The 20,945-nt window shown below is 41.4% G+C and overlaps 1 protein-coding gene across 2 annotated transcripts in view; it reads left to right on the top strand.

Moving 5' to 3' along the window:
• Positions 1-20,945, top strand: part of LOC134535791 (uncharacterized) — a 443,681-nt gene that overhangs the window by 284,919 nt on the left and 137,817 nt on the right. For both annotated transcript variants that reach the window (XM_063375065.1, XM_063375066.1), the window contains 2 exons: positions 6,772-6,922; positions 7,102-7,206. In XM_063375065.1, coding sequence (XP_063231135.1) covers positions 6,772-6,922; positions 7,102-7,206 — 256 coding nt within the window. The remainder of the gene's footprint in view (positions 1-6,771; positions 6,923-7,101; positions 7,207-20,945) is intronic.

The following is a 20,945-nucleotide window of genomic DNA, read 5'->3' as shown; positions in this document are numbered from 1 at the left end:
GATGCACGAAGACATGAGCGGAGCAAATGCACGAAGAATCCTTCTCGAATGAAGTTTCGCTGTGATGAGTGCCTTAAATGGTTTACTCGAATTGACAGTTTGCGACATCATGCGAAAAAATGTAAAGGTGGAGTCTGTGCTCCTGCTGAACTACCTGTCAACATTTCGACTCCTCGCTTTAGATTGGAGACTCGTGAGCGTACAAGCAAAAAAACAGATGTGCAGAAACCGATTGCTATGACGTCTGGACATGGAACTAAACCTAAGACTGTGTTCGGTGCATTACAAGTAAACGATAATGGATTCTACTTGGCGCAGTCTGCATTTCGTGGAACGTTGAAAGACTATTATTATCTAAATACGTTCGGTGAGTCGAAGGACATTTGTACTTTTCTTGATGATATTAGACAGAACATAATCAATCAGCTTACTGATGACGTAGCGACAAACGGACCTTTGAAATATAACTTGTGGTTGGACTGTCTATATGGAAAGCCGTATCCGTTAGATGACAAAGTGAAGAAGTGTGCATTCAAGACATCGGCTGCAGTAATTTACAGTTCTGACGATGTGAAGCAAACTGTTAAAAACGGAATCCAGAAACTCTGTCAAGAAGAGGAGAACTATGTCTGTAAAGGTTCTGGCTGGACTCTGTCTAGTATAAACCGATTGGAGCTAAGAATTAGTCATTTCACACCGCTGCGGAACTAAATGATTGTAAATTTGCTGGCTTTCGTAAGTGATCCTGTAGTAGAATAGAAATTATGTAATAAATATTATGTTTGTGAAAGAACTTGTGGTGTTTAATTCCTCGAACCTGTTACTATTATGTTAAATTGTTATTTTTTTTTCATCGTCCAGAATCGTACCAAGGACCTAAGTCGATCTAATTAATCAGTACATTGATTGGAAATTTATTTAATGATTTCTGAACTTTTTCCCGAATCTCTAGCATTAAAATTATGAATTACCAATATGTTGGTGTTGATGGCTTATAGGATGATGATGACAGTAGAGGTTTTAATGTCTCTTTAAGAATGTTGAACATGGAATAATGAAATTATTATTTTTTTACATCAAATTAAACATTATTGCATCGATAGGGTATCGAACCAAGGACTGAAACTGATCGAATCAATCTGTAAATTAATGAGTGATTTATTTAATGAATTTTGGAATTATTCCCGAATTTCTAGCTAAATAATTACACGATTCCAAGATGGCGGCCAAATGACAAGATGGCGGGTGACACAGCAATAAAAATGATTACTGCACTCTAGCGGATAAGAATTAAACTAACATGGTGTCAGCGCACTCTCGCCGACGATAACAAGATGATAATGGCTACCAGCAGACGAAGACAATATGGCGGACATGACATCATACTAGTTGACCTTGTTATTGGTGGTGGTAGGTTAGTCTGTAGGTGACTTCCGTGGTGGAAGGAGCCTGTCGCCATTTTTAGTTTCTTTTTGACCTCGTCGGGTTCGAACCGAGGACTCTGAACTCCGTGTCTAAAAAGTATATTTTTTATAAAAAATGTATTAAAATTTTATTAATTTAATTTTTTTATAAATTTTAAAAAATTTTTCATTAAAATCGGATAATAAAAAAGTTAAAGATGGCGGGCGTAACGGAAATTGCAACGGTGACGTCATAATCCTATAAATGGCTTAACGTTGGCTTGAGTTAAGGATGCTTAAGCCAGTTTTAGGAATTTTCAGCCGCTGGGATTTTTAAGGAATAAAACGGAAAATTTTCCCTCGAAACGGGAATTTTTCCCTCGAAAACGGGAAATTTTTTCTTAAAACAAGAAATTTTGAGTCATTTTGAATCATTTTTGAGGATTTTTGTGGAATTTTGAGTCCAAGATGGCCGCCGTGACGTCACAATCCAAGATGGCGGACGACAATCATCAATCCACAGCCAGAAGCCAGTCCCAGAACATACATTCGTATACTACTCTAAATAAATATTTAATTTGCATTTATCATTCGTCACAGAAGCTAACATGGATCCTGGTATATTTGCAGCTGAATCGGAAGGACATCGCTGTAGAAACTGCAGCAAGGAATTTGATTTAAAATGAATGATTGTGTTAAAAACCCACTACGCAAAATTTTAAGCTCTAACCAGTGTAGCAGGTTATTAACACGAACTGATAGCGGCGAGACTGCAAGCAGCAGTGACGAGACTGCAAGCATCAGAGGCTTAGTATAAGTGTAAAGCTATGATATCAAACTAGTGTTAATGATCTAATGTAGAAGAAATTACATTATGTAGGTTACTTTTAGTAGCTTAATTTTAAGATTGAGGTAATGATAATGTTAGAATATTGTTACTCTTTAATGTGGGGGACCTGGGTTCGTAAGGGATAGCTTAGTTAAGTTTTATTAAATACTAATATTTACATTAATAATAAATAATTGTACTTAAAAATGGCCGATTACCAGTCACTGGAAATTACCGATTTTTATTCTCAAGTCACTAAATGTCTGTCAAGTTCCACAATTCCTACTCCGCACTGGAGCTAGACTCAACATTATTTCACCCCTTACCTCGCGCCTGTCCACACACACACAGTCTCGCGCCACTCGGTCGCACTCTCACGGTCCCGTCGCTCCGCGTCGCGCCACTCTCGAGGGCGTCTCTCACCCTCTTCGCCGATGTCGGACTTTCCTTCGCTCGCGGAACTCTCTGAATTCTCGGAACTGCCGCGGAGGCTGGCGTCGCTGCTTAAGTACCTGTGGTTCCCTTCTCGAACCGACGAGAGCCGCTGTGAAGAGTCGCTTCATCCTGGGCCGACCCGACGCCCAAACATCGAAAAAGGCGGTGTTTATTCGTGCCACTCCGCGCGGCGGTCTCTGTAAGCCCGGAATTGCCCTATAATCCAGCCAGGCACGAGTGGCATGCCTTAAGTGAATGGACGGCACGTGACGTGAATGGCCGTGTGGGGCCGCTGGCCAGACTTGCAGGAAGGCCCGCTCAAGGTACCTGTCACGCGACGCGGCCTTGCCTCCTAGCACACATGTAACAGTATACACTGAGTATGACCAAGATCGATCTTGTGGTTCGGATACGATTATTGTACTTGCTTGTAGATTTCTGTTAACTGGGTTATTATGATGTGGGTCGAGCTTAGTATGCAAAGGCTTGGTTATTGGAAGAAGATTGGGCGATAGGCGTAAAGCGTTTTCAGTAGGAGCTTACAGTATGCTTAATAGTTCAAAGACCTGGTTTTATGCCTGTACTGTGCCCTGTTTTGGGCATAATGCATTTGTAGTATATGAGTAAAAATACAGTTTGCGTAAAACTTACTGAGTATTATACTATACGAAGTAAGGCTCAGACGTGCATGGTGTTTGCCTTTTAGTGATGTTCAGTGTCTTAATATATATTTTCTGTTTAACCCAGTAATTCACAGACTTATTGCATGAATTGATTTTCATCGATTGAGAATACATGTAAGTAAATACGTTTTAATAAATAAATGTTGATTATAAATTACTTATTTACACTGGTGAGAGATCAAACCTAGGACATTAGTAAAATTGATATTATGATATTTAAACTTTTAATGATTCAAGTTTCGTGATGTAGACAAAATATTGAGAAAAAATATCACTTTATGTCAGCTGGTACACCATTTGCAGTGCTACAAAAATATTAAATGTTTTTAAAATGTTTTTTCGAATATTTTGCTGAGACAGATTTTCCAGATGGTTACGATTTGTCAAAATAGTGACAATATGGCCGATGCTGTCCTGTCTACTGTCAGTAGATGGCACTATGTCACTTCCCACCTCGCCAGCTCACGGAACACCGCTGAATGGTGTTTGACTACGCCTGATGGAGGTTAATGTATGAATCAGGATTTCCATTTGATTATTTTATATTGATCAGGTTTACTTTTATTTTATTTGGCTTATATATTTTTGTTTATTATAGTATTTATGATATTTTCAAGAAATATTTTGATTTAATTTTATTAATTTTTGAGGCTTGACTTATTTCTATTATATTTTTGATTTTAGTTGGGGGTATCAAACTGAACATCTTCAGGCTGGTATAGTTTTTATTTTATATTTGACTAGCAGAACCCGGCACTGTGTATATTTATTTTATGTTCAAATAATTGCTAATATTTAATGTTTATTGACAGATAAGACGTCCAAAGATAGTTTAGTTGCGTGTGATGCAAATGTCATTTTCCTATAAATAAAAGAATAATAGTTATTTATTGCTGTAGTACACGGCGTTGCCCGGGCTGAACACAGGGCGATAGCGCTGTATGGCAGTGTAGTGGACGTAGAGAAATGATACACAACTACTGTCTATGACCTATGGTTTTCTGTTTGCCCATGGTGATCTGTTGAGCGGTTTAGAAGTTGATGCGCTGCAGCGCCATCTAGCGGCATCTTACAAAAAAATGGATAGCATAAAAACCTTCTCAATGAAAAAAACACTTCGATGTGCCAAATTTCATGGCGATCGGTCAAACGGTGTCAGGGTTTATCGACGTCACACATACATGCCAAAATCCTGGTATATACAGAATGTATCAAAATTCATGTTGATACAATGCTTGAGGGTAGAAAGCTCTTATTATTTGCAACCATTTTTGCCAATAAACATGTTGCCGGAAACGCGTAGTTAAGCCCCTGTAGCCCCAGAAAGAGTCAGCGTTAGGCTTTGTGCGAGACAGACGATGCTGTGGTGAATTACGGGTTTACGACGCCAGGCAGCGCTCGAGAGGACTGTACAATGTCGAATGCTGACCCCCGCCCCTTTTTACTTCCGTTGGTGGCGCCCTCACCTTTCTTCCGTTCGTGCCGTGCCATAGCACTGCGCAGCATGACATCACAGTGTCGCAGTGTTTTTTGATATCACTGGTGGTCTGTCGTTGACTGTTCTGTCGTACAAGCAAACTCGTGGTGTCATTTCTTTCGCTGTGGTTCTAAAAAGGGCGACGTTTTAGTGGAGCTCAATGGAGTACACGTTTAGTGAGTACACGGACATGCTGCTTGTTTACGGGGAAGCTAGACAAAATGGACGAGCCGCCCGTCGTCTGTACGAAGAACGATATCCGGGTCGTAGGATTCCAGCTCACACCATGTTTGCAAGACTTACTCAGCGAATGCGTGATACTGGTATATGTGCCGTCACAAGACTAAATGCTGGTGCTCCACGCAGGGTTCGTACTCCCAGTTTTGAAGATGTACTTAAGAGATTTTAGGAGAATCCGGATACAAGCACAAGGGCAGAAGGTTCCGATATGGACGCTGACAAAATGGCTGTTTGGCGAGTTCTTCATGAGCAACTCTTGTACCCGTACCACCTTCAAAAAGTGCAACACATGGGTCTGGCGGAATATCCTCTTCGCATGACCTTTTCTCGTTGATACATTCGAAGAGTATTGAGTAACCCCGAGTTAGCGGTTTTATTCTGCGATGAAGCCAAGTTCACTCAATAGACTATTCTCAATTCGCACAACAGTCATGTTTGGAATGATGTCAATCCGCATGCAACGTGTGTTACAGCTCACCAGGAACGTTTTCCAGTTAATGTGTGGGCCGGTATTGTTGACGGCGTACTCATCGGGCCTTTTTTTCTTCCGCCACGACTTACCGGCGCCGGATACCTCCACTTCCTTCAGAACGAACTACCAGGTCTTCTTGAAGAGGTTCCATTGCATGTCCGACGTGTGATGTGGTACCAAGATGAAGGGGCACCACCTCATTTTTCCCTGCAAGTACGAGAGTATTTAAACCAAATATTTCCAAACCGATGGATTGGACGAGCGGGCCCTGTCGCATGGACGCCAAGGTCACCGGACCTAACCCCATTAGATTTCTTTCTGTGGGGTTACGTAAAAGGGCTTATCTACGCTACGCCAGTAGAAACGGTAGAAGAGCTTACACAGCGAATCATTGAAGCGTTCGAAATCATAAGGTCGACTCCACACATGCTCCAGCGTATCCGTGAAAACATGATTCGCCGTTGCCACCTCTGTGTCGCTCAAGGTGGGCGTGTTTTTGAGCCGTTGCTTTAGGCTGTCACGTTGTTAAAACGTATTCAACAATTTCAATGTTGTGAAACAAAGCCGAAGCTGTGATTGATTCCAGAGTGAAATTAAAATCTGTGCCACGATTAAAAAGGTTATTTCTCTACTCGAACGCCCGCACATCCACAACATAACACTCTACAAAGGGTTGCCTACGCTGACTTTTTCTGGGGCTACAGGGGCTTAACTACGCGTTTCCGGCAACATGTTTATTGGCAAAAATGGTTGCAAATAATAAGAGCTTTCTACCCTCAAGCGTTGTAACATGAATTTTGATACATACTATATATATGTTGATATATAGATTTTCGTATCTTACAATATTTATATTGTGTATCTTATTTCTATTGTGTATGTTAATTTTGATAGATTATCATTTAGTTAGGTGGATTATCACTGTCTTAAAATACAGTCATTCAGAACTGTTTTCACAAGGCACAAAACTGTTTTCACTTCAGCCAATGTTTTGGGTGTCCCGCAAGGCTGGGGTGGGCATCAGTTGTACAGGCCGCTCAGCGCAGCTCTGTAAGATCATGAGTTAGGTAACTAGATTCCAAATGCTTGTAGACGATTTTGCAGCATATATTTTTGGATTAGCTTTTTGTAAATTATACTGAATGATAAATTATCTGTGTTTAAATGTACGATTTTAGTTAAATTGATAATATTGATTCACTGATTTTACATATTGTTAATTTTTGACGTAGGAACTTGCTGAAAGGGCCTGGAGAACTGAGAGATTTGTAGTAGACCTTCCTGCTGAGCTACAGAAGCAACACTTGTCACTAACACTCGTCGCTTCCAACCCATTTGAAGGTCATGTGTTAATTCAGAGGCTGGCTGGCTGCAATGCTGAAGGTAAGAATAAACATTTAGTTTATTAACCTTGCACGACAAAAATATTTAAATTTAACGAATTTTGGTAACAAGGTTCTTGCTTCAAAATATTACCCTTTATATTCATAAATATTTTAGAGAGTTATTCTTCTAAAAAACATAGTATACGTAAAATACTAAAATATTATCCTCTGTTGCAGCACCAGAAGATATTGCAATTGTGTCGCATGAAATACCTCAAAAGATATTCTCTGAGAGTGGGTTCGATGTGGCAGTGTTTAAAACTGATTCTAAGAGAAAATCAGGTATGTAACTAAATAAAAAATATTTTGAAAATATGTATAGTATTATTATTACTCTAACCAGTTTAAGTATATATAAACTAGAAAGCTGGTATGAATTATCTTTATATATAAACTAGCTTATGCCCCCGTGCTTCAATATGGGAGTCTACAGGCAGAACATTCTCCCACAGCTCATTATACAAACCCCTCCTCCTGTGAACGCCACTTCCACACCTAGAATGAAAAAAAAAAAATAACAATGCTATTCTCTTTGCCATAAAGACTGTGCCATCAACTACCTCTCTCAACAACCTAGTTAGGTTAGGAGTGAGAGGTAGGAAAACATTGAAAGCCCGGGATCTAAGACTTAATGAAGTGCGTTGCTTTGATGTAAGGTTAGTTGAGACAAGAACATTGGCTGACTGGTCATGCACACTTTGAGCCATAAATTGTCATATTCTCCTGGCTCATCTAGAGGCTTAGTATAATTTAAATAAATATTTTAAGTATTTTTTTCTGTAGCCTGTTACAGCCTATCAAAATTTTATCCCAGTATTGTACTCTCCTACTTAATTTTGTCTCCGGCCGTTTCATCCACGGGCTCCCACACCACTCAAGTCCTGATTAAGCATCGTCTCATGTCTCCCCGCTCCTCGGCACGTACGCGAGTGAAATTTCGCACCCCTTCAGTGCTCTGCGCACGTCCTGCCACACGCTACCATTGCTTCCGTCAGCCCTCAAAGGCACACCCGTAGCTCAAGCTACAGTTGACCGAAGCAACTTTGGTCAGGTTCGCCGGCACAGGTTACAGTCGGTCCAGACACGCCTCGGGAGTCCTGTAGGCGGCCTTTCCCACTACGCAGCACTAACCCCCCTTCTCTTTTCCCCTCTATCCATTCCAGATCCTTCCATCTGGTTAAACCCCCTCCCGGTCTCTATAACAGTCCCCAGGCCGGCGAATTCACAGCTCGCGCCATCTCCCGGCGACACGGCGAACTAAATTACCTTCTCTTAGGCGTCGGGGCGAGCGCTCTGGCGGCCGCGACAATACTTAATCTAAGTTCCTTTCCTCCCCGACAGAGCTCGCACCAAGAGGGCTCCATATGGTACAAACGTTTGCTAAGTTCACCCCCCCCCCCCCCCCCTCGTGGGACTCTTGCGTACCAACACAGAGTCAGTTCCTGTTGTCCCCCAACAGAGCGCTCTGCTTTGCACCTCTGAGGCCTTTAAGTTAGTCAATGAGACCTCTTCATTAATTTTTTTTTAAGGGCGGAGCAAGTACTCAGCCGGGTTTATTCTAGCCAATCAGAGGCCACTTCTCCCACTCCCTAAGACTTCGGGCCTCTCGCTCGAACTTAACTTCATGTCACCTGGAAGAGCGGGAGATTCTTCCTTCGGCGGTCACCGCGATAGCGTCTCGCGCCGGAACTTCATCGGCAGCGCCTTTAACATATTCGGCCGCCGCAATCTAGTTAAGAGATGTGATCTCTCAAGTTCGGGAGTGTTCCCTAACATTTATTTTTTATTCTTCTGGTTGGCTTTTGCCATTCGTTTAGCCAAGTAGTAATTTCGCATAATGTTTCGCGACGGTTCATCGCGACTACCCGCGCCGCCTCCCTTCGGGGAGTAACTTCACTTCACTCACATCAACCCCAGATCAGTAAGTGGAAAAACCAACGTCCTGTTTGACAATTGTTGCCTCCTAGTTACCCTTTTGCCCTAACTTAATTAGTTTACTATTCTTGACCACTGGACTCCCTTTTGATTCCAGTGGGGTTCAAGACTTGAGTCAAGAAATGTTTCAAGACTCGAGTGAAGTTTCCTTTCAAGACTTAGTCTGCCAAATTTACGCCGATCCTTCGGAGATTGAAGCCCTGCCCAGAACCTCCTAGTTATACTCCGCCAGTGAACTGTCCGCTATGCAACATTTTGAATATGTACTTCAGCACCAATCAGAGCAATTAATGTTTTTTTATAACTATGGAATGTATTAATGTTAAAACTATTATGGTTATTTTCATAGTCTCATTTATGAAATGTATCATAAAATTGTAACTAATGACTTCGAATGGCCCGGGCCCCCTTTAAAATAATTAATTATTGATTCCAATAGTGGTAATTTTGTAATTTCAAAGAACATCAAAATAATATAATGCAGATCTTAACTAACAATAAAAAGGGTAAATTTTAAGCAAACATATTTGTTGTTCACTTCAAATACGTTCCTCCTTCCTAGTTCCCTTTGTGAGAACTAACTAATATTTTTGGTTGCTCCCTTGTGTCCTCTGAGTATACAGTTGTTACTGTTTCGCCCACTTGATGCAGCTTCCAGTATTTTCAAAACCATAGATAAAGTTTCTTTAACTACACAAGGGGCACAGATGGTAGCAGAGCATTGGTTAAATGCAATTAGAATGGTTTGCTTATAAGTCTACCCTAAGTGTTGAAGTTCTACAAAAAATTTAATAATAATTTCAAATACAGATTTTTTTTAATCTTTTAATTTTTTAATTGTAAACTGTGACTGGCGGATAGTATTTCCCTTGGTGATACTATATTTAACTCTCATACATAAAAATAAAATATAAAAAGATTGTTTCTACTAAAGATTAAAAAAAAATCGTCACTTGGCTTTAAATTTTTGCGTATTTTCTTCCTATTTAGTAGGCCCTATAAATATTTACGCTATTAACTCCGAACTAATGAGAGAGAGAGTTGACATTTTAAATTCAGTAGAACAATATTTTCATTTCCCGCTGGCCGCCTCTCTGACTTCGGCGCTGTCCAGCCATTCAGCTGCTTGACCCCCCCTCCCCTTCTTTAACTAGCGCGTCCAGCCGGACCGCCCGTGACTGCCATATCACGCTGTAGCCCACTCCCCCTCCCCCTCACCAATTGTCGCTCAGCGACCTCGCAAGGCCGACGCCCTTGTGACGTCAACCGACCTTGTCCCGGCAGAACAAGCGCCCCCCCCCCCCCTTCACGCCTCTTCTAACGGAGTACGTCCGCCTGCGGTGATAACACACGTCGCAGACCCGCTATCTCGGGCACGCGACTCGAGTCCTGCTAAGGGTCTCTCTACAATTGATACATCGGCGCAGATAATTACGATCGCCCATCGTTACAGGTACCCAATGGTTCCCACCTTTAGCAGCAAATTTTGTTAAGAAAATTTCCCCTTTTGCTAAATAAGCTACGTATAAAATCAAAACCTTTTTAAACCTTGGTAACTGCCCAAACATATCCGCTAATCTCCTTACTCCTGGCAGAGTTCAGGGTAATCAACAAGAGCTTTCTGTTATAAATTAGTGTAAGACTTAAAATAAGTGTTTTATTAGTCTAAGAGTGTCCTTAGGTTTAAGTCTAGGTTAAGTATATGTTATGAGTGGTGTTTCTACACCTTAATTTTTTTATAGCAAGTTGTACCGAAACTAATGTAAGATGATTACACCAGAGTATCTCTTGAAAGACGAGGCAGCGTATGAGCTAGTCCTCCGGGGGCTATCTTCATTAGGTGATGCCCAAATGTTAAGAAAACGACTTAGGGCCGCTTGTCATGATCAAATACAGCCATCAGTGACGAATTTGACACTGGATGCCCTAGACGAATTTAATACATCGGTTAGCAAGTTCCAAGACATTGCTAGTTATACCAATACCTTGGATGCGGAAACAAACAAAAATAACATACTGCGTGTTCTTACACGACTTTCACATGTCTCCACCAGACTCACAAATTTAGTGATTTTGTCCCCGGGTAAATTGAATGAAGTTTACCGCAAGGAAGTAGAGAAGTGTCGGCAACAAATTCCAAAGCTCACCTATAGGTTAAAAACCAAGCTTCTCTTATTAGAACAGAAATTTCCCGAGCCTGAAAATCCAATTTCCAGTCCCCAGCTGCAAATGCCTGGAAGTAATACAACCACAGAACCCAATCCAAGGACAACACCCCTCCACGACCCAAGAACAGGGCCACATGTGTTGCAGCCTATCCCCTCTCTTGCTTCACCCTTACCAGCATCACCACCCGTGCATTCTCCACCCCCACCACCAGTTTCCTTTCCCTCCCTTCCATTCATGAGCCATCCCTCTTTCACCACCATCACTTACACTCCAGGTCGTACGCTGTTCCCTTTCGCAACTGTCATGGCGCCTGCATCCCACCCAGTTACCAAGGTAACCTACACTCACCCCATTCCAGGCTTTGCCTTTCATCCCTCCCAACAGATGCATCTCCCCCCACCATCCACACTACTTACAACCCCTACCATCAGTTTCCTTCTGCCTTCTCTTCGATCCAAACTACCCCTGAACATCATCCTTCCCCCTTGGCTCTCGGCACACAAGTCTCACCCCTACCCCAGCCGTTCCCATGCACCTTGGAAGCCACTGTCTCCCAACCAGTAATTGTACCACCCGTTCCTGTGGCAGACCAGCAGCTGCCACAGATCAGTCCTTCCACAACCTACCTTCCCTTAGCCCCAGTAGCCTCCTTCCCCCAAAACAACCCCCATCCCTCACAGACACAAAATATCAATCCCACCCCTGTACAAACACAGGTCCAAACACCCGCAACTCCAGGACACGAATATCAGGTCTATGGTAAAATTGCCCACCCAGTGGAAAGATTGTTAACAGGCTTCCCGGAAACCAACGGGTTAGAGCCGACAAAACTAATCGAATTTCTATGCCACCTGCTCAAATTGCACCAAAAGGGTAACATACCAGATAAACTACTGTTTGAGGTAATATTTCCATTTACTCAACCACCACTGAGTGAGCGAACTTCTATGGCTATAGAAAATAATTGGAACTTTGACCAGTATCATGCTGATGTACTGAGTTTTTTTTTATTCCAGCTCGTATGATCACGAACCTGAGACTAGAGTGGTACAATAGATTGCAACACAAAAACGAAGCATTACCCCACTACATATCAGACATTAGGCTGGCCACACAAGTCAGTAGTATGTAAATGACGGTCCGAGATCAGGCTTCAGGCTGTGGTGCCGGTGCCGGTGTCCGCCATCTTGGATTCTGACGTCACGGCGGCCATTTTGGATTGTGACGTCACGGCGGCCATCTTGGATAAGCGTAACGGGACACAGCGTAACGGGACACAGTGTAACGGGACATAACGTAACGGGACAAGTAGATCACGGCGGCCATTTTGGATCCGCCATCTTGGATCCGCCATTTTGAATGACGTCATTGTGTTCTAGAAAATTCCGGCGATGTGTTTTCCGCCATATTGGATGATGACGTCATCGTTGAAATTTCCGTTACGGCCGCCATCTTTAACTTTTTTATTTATTATCCGATTTTAACGAAATTTTTTTAAAAAATTATAAAAAAATTAATTTAATAAAATTTTAATAAAATAATTACAAAAAACAAACATGTACGACACGGAGTTCGGAGTCCTCGGTTGGAACCCGACGAGTGCAAAAAAATAAAAATGGCGACCGATCCTTCCCCCTAGGTGACTGCAGGCAGACTGACTCCCACCACTTTTTTTCAAAGCATATATATCGTCACCTAGTATGACGTCATGTCCGCCATCTTGTCTTCGATGCTGGAAGCCATCATCATTGTATCGTCGGCTAGAGTGCGCCGATGACATGTTAGTTTAATTCGTATCCGCTAGAGTGCAGTAATCATTTATTATTGCTGTGACACCCGCCATCTTGTCATTTGGCCGCCATCTTGAAAATCCGTAATTATTTAGCTAGAAATTCGGGAAGAGTTCCAAAATTCATTAAATAAATCACTCATTAATTTACATATTGATTCGATCGATTCCCGTCCTCGGTTCGATACCCGATCGTTGCAATAATGTTTAATCCGCTGTGTCCCATTACGCTTATCCAAGATGGCCGCCGTGACGTCACAATCCAAAATGGCCGCCGTGACGTCAGAATCAGCCTGAAGCCTGATCTCGGACCGTCATTTACATACTACTCAAGTCCTTTGTTTAGGAGTTTCAGAATGCGAAATTGTCACTAACATTATTGATGGAATTAATCCAGCGGAGCGTTCACGATCGGTATTCCAGACTCGACCACAGAATTTGGCCGAGCTAGACCGATGGTGTATTCAGTCAATAAATGTTGAGTATGCCGACTACCAAAGGAATCAGCAAGTAATTCACACGGAGCCACAAGGGCCCAGGAACGAAAACATGAATACTAATTTCAAATCCAAACAGTCCTCTCACAACAACCAACAGGCTAGATACAACTACCCACAAATGAAAACCCCATTCTGCAAATGACAGGGGCATGTAGTTGAGGAATGTCGCACGAAAAACAGAACCCAATACTACCAGAATTCAAAAACATCAAAAAACCTGTAACTCGGTGGTCAGAGAACAAGTACTCTGCGCCACCTAAGCTATATGCCAAGGATAATCGCCTTTCCAAAATTACCTACACTTCAGTGACAGAGAAGCCCCTAATGGGTAACAAAGATTTTAACAAGAATAAATGTAATTATTCAGGAAAATTCAATCAGAAAAGAGGTAGAACAGGAAAAACTTTCCAAAAAGGAAAAAGGGTTTTAAATCAGCAACAAAATTATCAAAACATTACTCAACCAAGAAGCACAAAGAGCACTTTCCCTAACCTTACTCAGTGCAAAACTTGTATTTGTCCGAAGGTTCCAGGAAAACGTACTTGTCATAACATTTTTGGTAAAATCCCTACTGCGCCTCTTTATGCCAGCACCTTGATTGGCACACATAAAATACCTGGATTAATTGACACAGGTTCTGTTCGCAGCTTTATTTCAGGAACTCTTTTTCGAAAATTGCAGGAAAACCATTTAATTAAGAAACTTGAATCAACAAATGTGAGATGTTTTACAGCCTCTGAGCAGCCCTTACACATTGACACCGCTGTGGTAATCAAAGTCAAAATTGAGTTGTTTTCATGGACATTCCTATTCTTAGTGTGTAATGATTTAGCAACAGAACTTATTTTTGGCTCGGATTTTATTGCTAAAACAGGATTGGTGATTGACCTACATGCACAAAATATTTAATTTAAATTTAATAAAAATGTTGTCATCCCTTTGGTTAGGCAAGAATCTGTACTCCAAGGCCACACCAACAATATAACAACAAGCATTGAGTATGCAAATAATTTAGTTCTGGAACATCTCAGCCATGAAAAGCAATCAGCGATTAAAAATCTGTGCGACAAATTTTCAGATGTTCTAACAAAAAATTTAGGATGCACCCACTTAATGGAATACGATATAAAACTTTTGATGCCACCCATATCAGTTGCTTGGTCCCAAAATGAAAATCATGCGTGACCACATTCAGGACCTTTTGGATAAAGGGGTGATCGAGCTCTCGACCTCCAGTTTCTCTTCGCCCACATTTCTGGTACCTAAAGGTCAAGATCACCATTTGGTGGTCGACTACCGAAAGCTGAATCAGCAAATAAATTTAGAGGCCGTTCCTCTCCCAGACCTCAACACAGCCTGCCATTGATTCAGCAAGGCAAAATATTTCAGTATTTTCGACCTTAATTCAGCCTATCACCAAATTCCACTGACCCAAAATTCCCAACCTATCACTGGTTTTTGTGTCCCCTGAAATCTCTACCAATATACAGTAGTTCCCTTTGGCCTGGCCACCGGAGCACAAGTGCTGACACGACTGCTTGACCACATACTTGGGGATTTAAAATTTAAGTTCGTCTTCAATTATTTGGATGATGTAGTGGTATATTCGGAATCATTTGAGTAGCATCTAACCACCTGACAAAAGTACTCCACAGGTTACGTGGAGCAGGTTTGACAGTAAATACCAAAAAAGTAAGATTTGCAGTTCAGGAAATTTCCTTCTTAGAACATTTAATCTCAAACAAAGGAGTTACTATAGATCCCAACCGTACACAGGCCATCATGGATTTTCAACCTCCTAAAGACCCCAAGGGCATTGCTCGTTTCATTGGCATGGCCAATTTCTACTCCAAGTATATCCCAAATTTTGCCGAGCATGCAGCCCCATTAAATTCGCTGCGCAAAAAGAACATAAAATTCCACTGGGGAACGGAACAGGAAAAATCTTTCCAGTTTTTGAAACAGGCGATAGCTAGTCCTCCCGTATTGCGAATGGCTGATTTCAGCAAGCCATTCATTTTACAGACAGACGCATCCAGCCTAGCCATTGGAGCAGTTTTATCGCAAGAAATTGATGGTTGCCGACAGCCTATAGCATTCGCATCTCGAACACTTTCACACCAGGAAAGAAAATCATCCTCGGTTTACGAATTGGAATGTCTTGCAGTTGTCTTTTGCATTGATAAATTTAGACAATTTTTAGAACACCGCGAATTTCTTTTGGAAACAGACAACCAAGCTCTTGCATGGCTATTGGCACATACGAAACAACTGGGGAAACTCGGACGCTGGATTGCCAAGATTTAATCTCTTAAATTCCAAATCCAACACCTAAGAGGTTCGCAGAACATTGTGGCGGATACACTTTCTCGCATGTTCGAGAAAACCCCTGAAGAACAAATAGGTGTCAGGCTCTTCTTACAGACTTTCCCTTGGCTTTTCAAGACATACAGTCTCATCAGCAATCGGACCAATATATTGCCAATATCATTGATCAAGTTAAGGCCGGTACATCCCCAAAATTTTACAAGTTTTCAAAAGGACTTTTGTATCGACGAACACAACAGTCGAAATCTTTCAAAATTGTTCTACCACAAAATTTAAGGGATATGATTTTCCAGTATTACCATTATTCACCTCTAGGTGCGCATTTGGGTACATATAAAACAGTTCAGAGCATACGCCGACATTTCATTTGGGATGGTATGTATCGTGACATTGCCGAGCGTGTAAAACTGTGCAAGCTGTGCGCACTCAGTAAACCTGCCCAAAATACCCAATTTGGATTCCTGTCATCCGAAGTAGCAGACCGACCTATGCAGAAAATGTTCATTGACTTTGTAGGGCCATTCCCACGCTCTAAAAGTGATCACACCATGCTTCTGGTGTGCATCGATGCATTTTCCAAATTCGTCTGGCTCATTCCCTTAAGGAAAGCCATGGCTACAACCACAATTACCGCTCTGCGAACCCAGATATTTAAACATGCTGGACTCCCAAGCATAATCGTCTCTGACAACGCCTCTCAATTTACTTCCAAGCTTTTTAAGAACAAGTGTTTTTCTCACGGCATCCAACATGTCACCACATCCCCATATTATCCTAAACCATCGCATGCGGAGAGATTCAACAGGAATCTCCGTTCTGCGCTTATAGCGTATCATGCGAATGCACAGGACAGTTGGGACAGTAACCTAATGTGGTTACAGATGGAATTCAATTATGCACATCATGAGGGTCATAAAACAAACCCATTCCAACTCATGTTCTATTACCAGCCAAACACTCCTCTTTCCAATCTGTGATCCTTAAAGGAACTTTTGCACGATGATCCAGCGGACATCCGGGAGATTTGGAAGAGAGCTTACAAGAACCTTAATCTAGCACATGAGTTAAACCGAAACAAGTACAATAAGAAACGTTCCCCTAATCCCTACTTGGTAGGAGATGTTGTGATGTGCCGGGCACATCCTCAGAGCAAGGCCATTGACAAGAAGTCAGCCAAGCTTATATATCGCTGGACTGGTCCTCTACAGATCCAGCGCTTTCTGACACCTGTAACAGTGTCACTAGTAGACCCAAGTTCGGGGCAGTTTGTGACTAGGACTCACATCTCCCACTTGAAAAAGGCACACCCTAAAATGAAATAAGTTTGTTATTGTGTTCTCCCTGCTCCTACCATACGAGTTTCCACTAAATATCGGCATGCCATTCTTCACATCTACAGGATGTACAAAAATCCCTAGGTCCTAGTTCGTAAGTACACCAAAAACCATGGTACTAGTTTTAAGTTGAGCTCAAGATGTATTAGTTATAAGTGGCGCCACTTTAGTTATAATTTGTGAATAATGAGTTGAAACCCATCTAAGTTAAGTCAAATGTTAGTTATCTATTAATAGGGTAACAAAGAATCCTGTGTGTATGTATGTATGATGATTACCCTGGGCTCCGCCTTTGAGCGGGGGAGTATGAGCCATAAATTGTCATATTCTCCTGGCTCATCTTTAGGCTTAGTATAATTTAAATAAATATTTTAGGTATTTTTTTCTGTAGCCTGTTACAGCCTATCAAAATTTTATCCCAGTATTGTACTCTCCTACTTAATTTTGTCTCCGGCCGTTTCATCCACAGGCTCCCACACCACTCAAGTCCTGATTAAGCATCGTCTCATGTCTCCCCGCTCCTCGGCACGTACGCGAGTGAAATTTCGCACCCCTTCAGTGCTCTGCGCACGTCCTGCCACACGCTACCATTGCTTCCGTCAGCCCTCAAAGGCACACCCGTAGCTCAAGCTACAGTTGACCGAAGCAACTTTGGTCAGGTTCTCCGGCACAGGTTACAGTCGGTCCAGACACGCCTCGGGAGTCCTGTAGGCGGCCTTTCCCACTACGCAGCACTACCCTCCCTTCTCTTTTCCCCTCTATCCATTCCAGATCCTTCCATCTGGTTAAACCCCCTCCCGGTCTCTATAACAGTCCCCAGGCCGGCGAATTCACAGCTCGCGCCATCTCCCGGCGACACGGCGAACTAAATTACCTTCTCTTAGGCGTCGGGGCGAGCGCTCTGGCGGCCGCGACCATACTTAATCTAAGTTCCTTTCCTCCCCGACAGAGCTCGCACCAAGAGGGCTCCATATGGTACAAACTTTTGCTAAGTTCACCCCCCCCCCCCTCGTGGGACTCTTGCGTACCAACACAGAGTCAGTTCCTGTTGTCCCCCAACAGAGCGCTCTGCTTTGCACCTCTGAGGCCTTTAAGTTAGTCAATGAGCCCTCTTCATTAATTTTTTTTTAAGGGCGGAGCAAGTACTCAGCCGGGTTTATTCTAGCCAATCAGAGGCCACTTCTCCCACTCCCTAAGACTTCGGGCCTCTCGCTCGAACTTAACTTCATGTCACCTGGAAGAGCGGGAGATTCTTCCTTCGGCGGTCACCGCGATAGCGTCTCGCGCCGGAATTTCATCGGCCGCGCCTTTAACATATTCGGCTGCCGCAATCTAGTTAAGAGATGTGATCTCTCAAGTTCGGGAGTGTTCCCTAAGATTTTTTTTATTCTTCTGGTTGGCTTTTGCCATTCGTTTAGCCAAGTAGTAATTTCGCATAATGTTTCGCGACGGTTCATCGCGACTACCCGCGCCGCCTCCCTTCGGGGAGTAACTTCACTTCACTTCACATCAACCCCAGATCGGTAAGTGGAAAAACCAACGTCCTGTTTGACAATTGTTGCCTCCCAGTTACCCTTTTGCCCTAACTTAATTAGTTTACTATTCTTGACCACTGGACTCCCTTTTGATTCCAGTGGGGTTCAAGACTTGAGTCAAGAAATGTTTCAAGACTCGAGTGAAGTTTCCTTTCAAGACTTAGTCTGCCAAATTTACGCCGATCCTTCGGAGATTGAAGCCCTGTCCAGAACCTCCTAATTATGCTCCGCCAGTGAACTGTCCGCTATGCAACATTTTGAATATGTACTCCAGCACCAATTAGAGCAATTAATGTTTTTTTATAACTATCGAATGTATTAATGTTAAAACTATTATGGTTATTTTCATAGTCTTATTTATGAAATGTATCATACATTTGTAACTAATGACTTCGAATGGCCCGGGCCCCCTTTAAAATAAATAATTATTGATTTCAATAATGATAATTTTGTAATTTCAAAGAACATCAAAATAATATAATGCAGATCTTAACTAACAATAAAAAGGGTAAATTTTAAGCAAACATATTTGTTTTTCACTTCAAATACGATCCTCCTTCCTAGTTCCCTTGGTGAGAACTAACTAATATTTTTGGTTGCTCCCTTGTGTCCTCTGAGTATACAGTTGTTTCTGTTTCGCCCACTTGATGCAGCTTCCAGTATTTTCAAAACCATAGATAAAGTTACTTTAACTACACAAGGGGCACAACTTACACAATTAGGGTAGTTAATTAATAACATTTTAATTCATGTAAATAATTTATTTCAAGAATAATATTTTTTTATGTTTTACTTATACACCTTTGCCATATCAATTAACATAATATAACTTGAGTATCTTCTTTTACATGATATTTTTAAATTATTATATATATATATTTCTTTAGCAAGGGTCCTGCTTTCACACAAGGTATTTAACGAAACATTTTGATACATGCTTTTTTATAAAAAAAATCATATATATTAAAATTTTACATAAATGCTCTTTCTTTTATTGTTATCATTTTTATTTTAACGTTGTGGTAATGCTGTTCCAAAAGAATTTAGCTTGCTGCATTGCAGAATTTAGACGAAAATGTCCGAAAATTACACATGCTTTTAGGTTAGTAAATCATGCCAATAATATTATATGACGGCTTTCCTGGCAGATGCGGTCACTGCATGACTTCAGGGCCGATGAGGATAGGCCTCATACTCCACAGCACTAGGTTGTCTCAAGTAAACCGCATGGCCAGTACTCGTCGACCGCTATTCACAAAATAGCAAAGGAATTTGACCATGTCCGGCAAAACAAACATTACCAGACGTTCTTCCTTAACAGATGAGAAAAACTCACCACTTGGTGCGGTAAAACAATGCTCAAAGCATGTTTGAATTCCCAAACTTCTACAGACACGAATTCTCACTACTTAATCATGGCGTCAAGGTGTTGAAAAAGAAAAACTTTTGCTCATGGCAAGACGAAGAAGAACATAGATAATAGTGCTAGTAAAGAATACCTTTTGGAAACACAATATATATAAATATCGATTATTGCTTGACAATATTTTACAACAAAAACAATGAATTAACTTATTGATTATGAAATTATTCCTTTACACATTTACTAAAATAATTAAATTAGAACAAATCATTGTTCATTATACACTTGAAGTTATGTTAACACAATAACAAAATTGCTGTGTCACAAAATTTTAAGTTACACCTAATTACAATTATTTTGAACAATTCCAACTTTGTCCAGTTGTAAGATTTAAATATTTAAGTATGACATATTAAATTAATAATTTCCAAATTGAATAAAACAACAAAAAATGTGTGGAAACCAGTTCGCCATTAAAACAAAAAAAAAGGTAAGTAAAGTTGAGCAAATGCCACAAAACAGTACAATGGCACAAGACGCAGAAAGCATCAACAATTCAATAGCCATTGCCACGGATACGAAAAAAGCCTTAAAGAAATAACGAAATTTATTGAAGAATTATCAAAATTCTGCTTCAACGGCTAGCTTTCTCAACGTCTATCAGACAAAATACTTATTACTCTTGAGAAAAATCATCAATCAACCATTAAAATTTCCTATAATTTAAGTAGTATACAAATGGGAATCCTACGCCTGGCTTCCGGCAGTGGTGCGTGTTGCCGACCACCCTATTGGATTGTGAGGTTACTGCAGCCATTTTTGGTGTCGAATTTCCTCAAAATTCCTAAAGAAATGACTCAAAATTCCAAAATTCGTAATTGAAATAACCTCAAAAGACTTTTGCCGTAGAAAGAACCACAATTCCCCAAAAAAGACAGAATTCCCCGACGACATCCGCTCCTCAACTTCTGGCAGCCATCTTGGATGACCTTGGCTTTAACCATAAACACCCAACACCCCTTGAGCACAACCCAACAGTCTTTCACTTAAACGTCATTGGCTCTAAAA

This window comes from Bacillus rossius, chromosome 10, assembly GCF_032445375.1.
Source record: "Bacillus rossius redtenbacheri isolate Brsri chromosome 10, Brsri_v3, whole genome shotgun sequence".
In the NCBI taxonomy this organism is placed as follows: Eukaryota; Metazoa; Arthropoda; class Insecta; order Phasmatodea; family Bacillidae; genus Bacillus; species Bacillus rossius.
The sequence above is the reverse complement of the archived record's forward strand: the minus strand, read 5'-3'. Positions and strand labels throughout refer to the sequence as shown.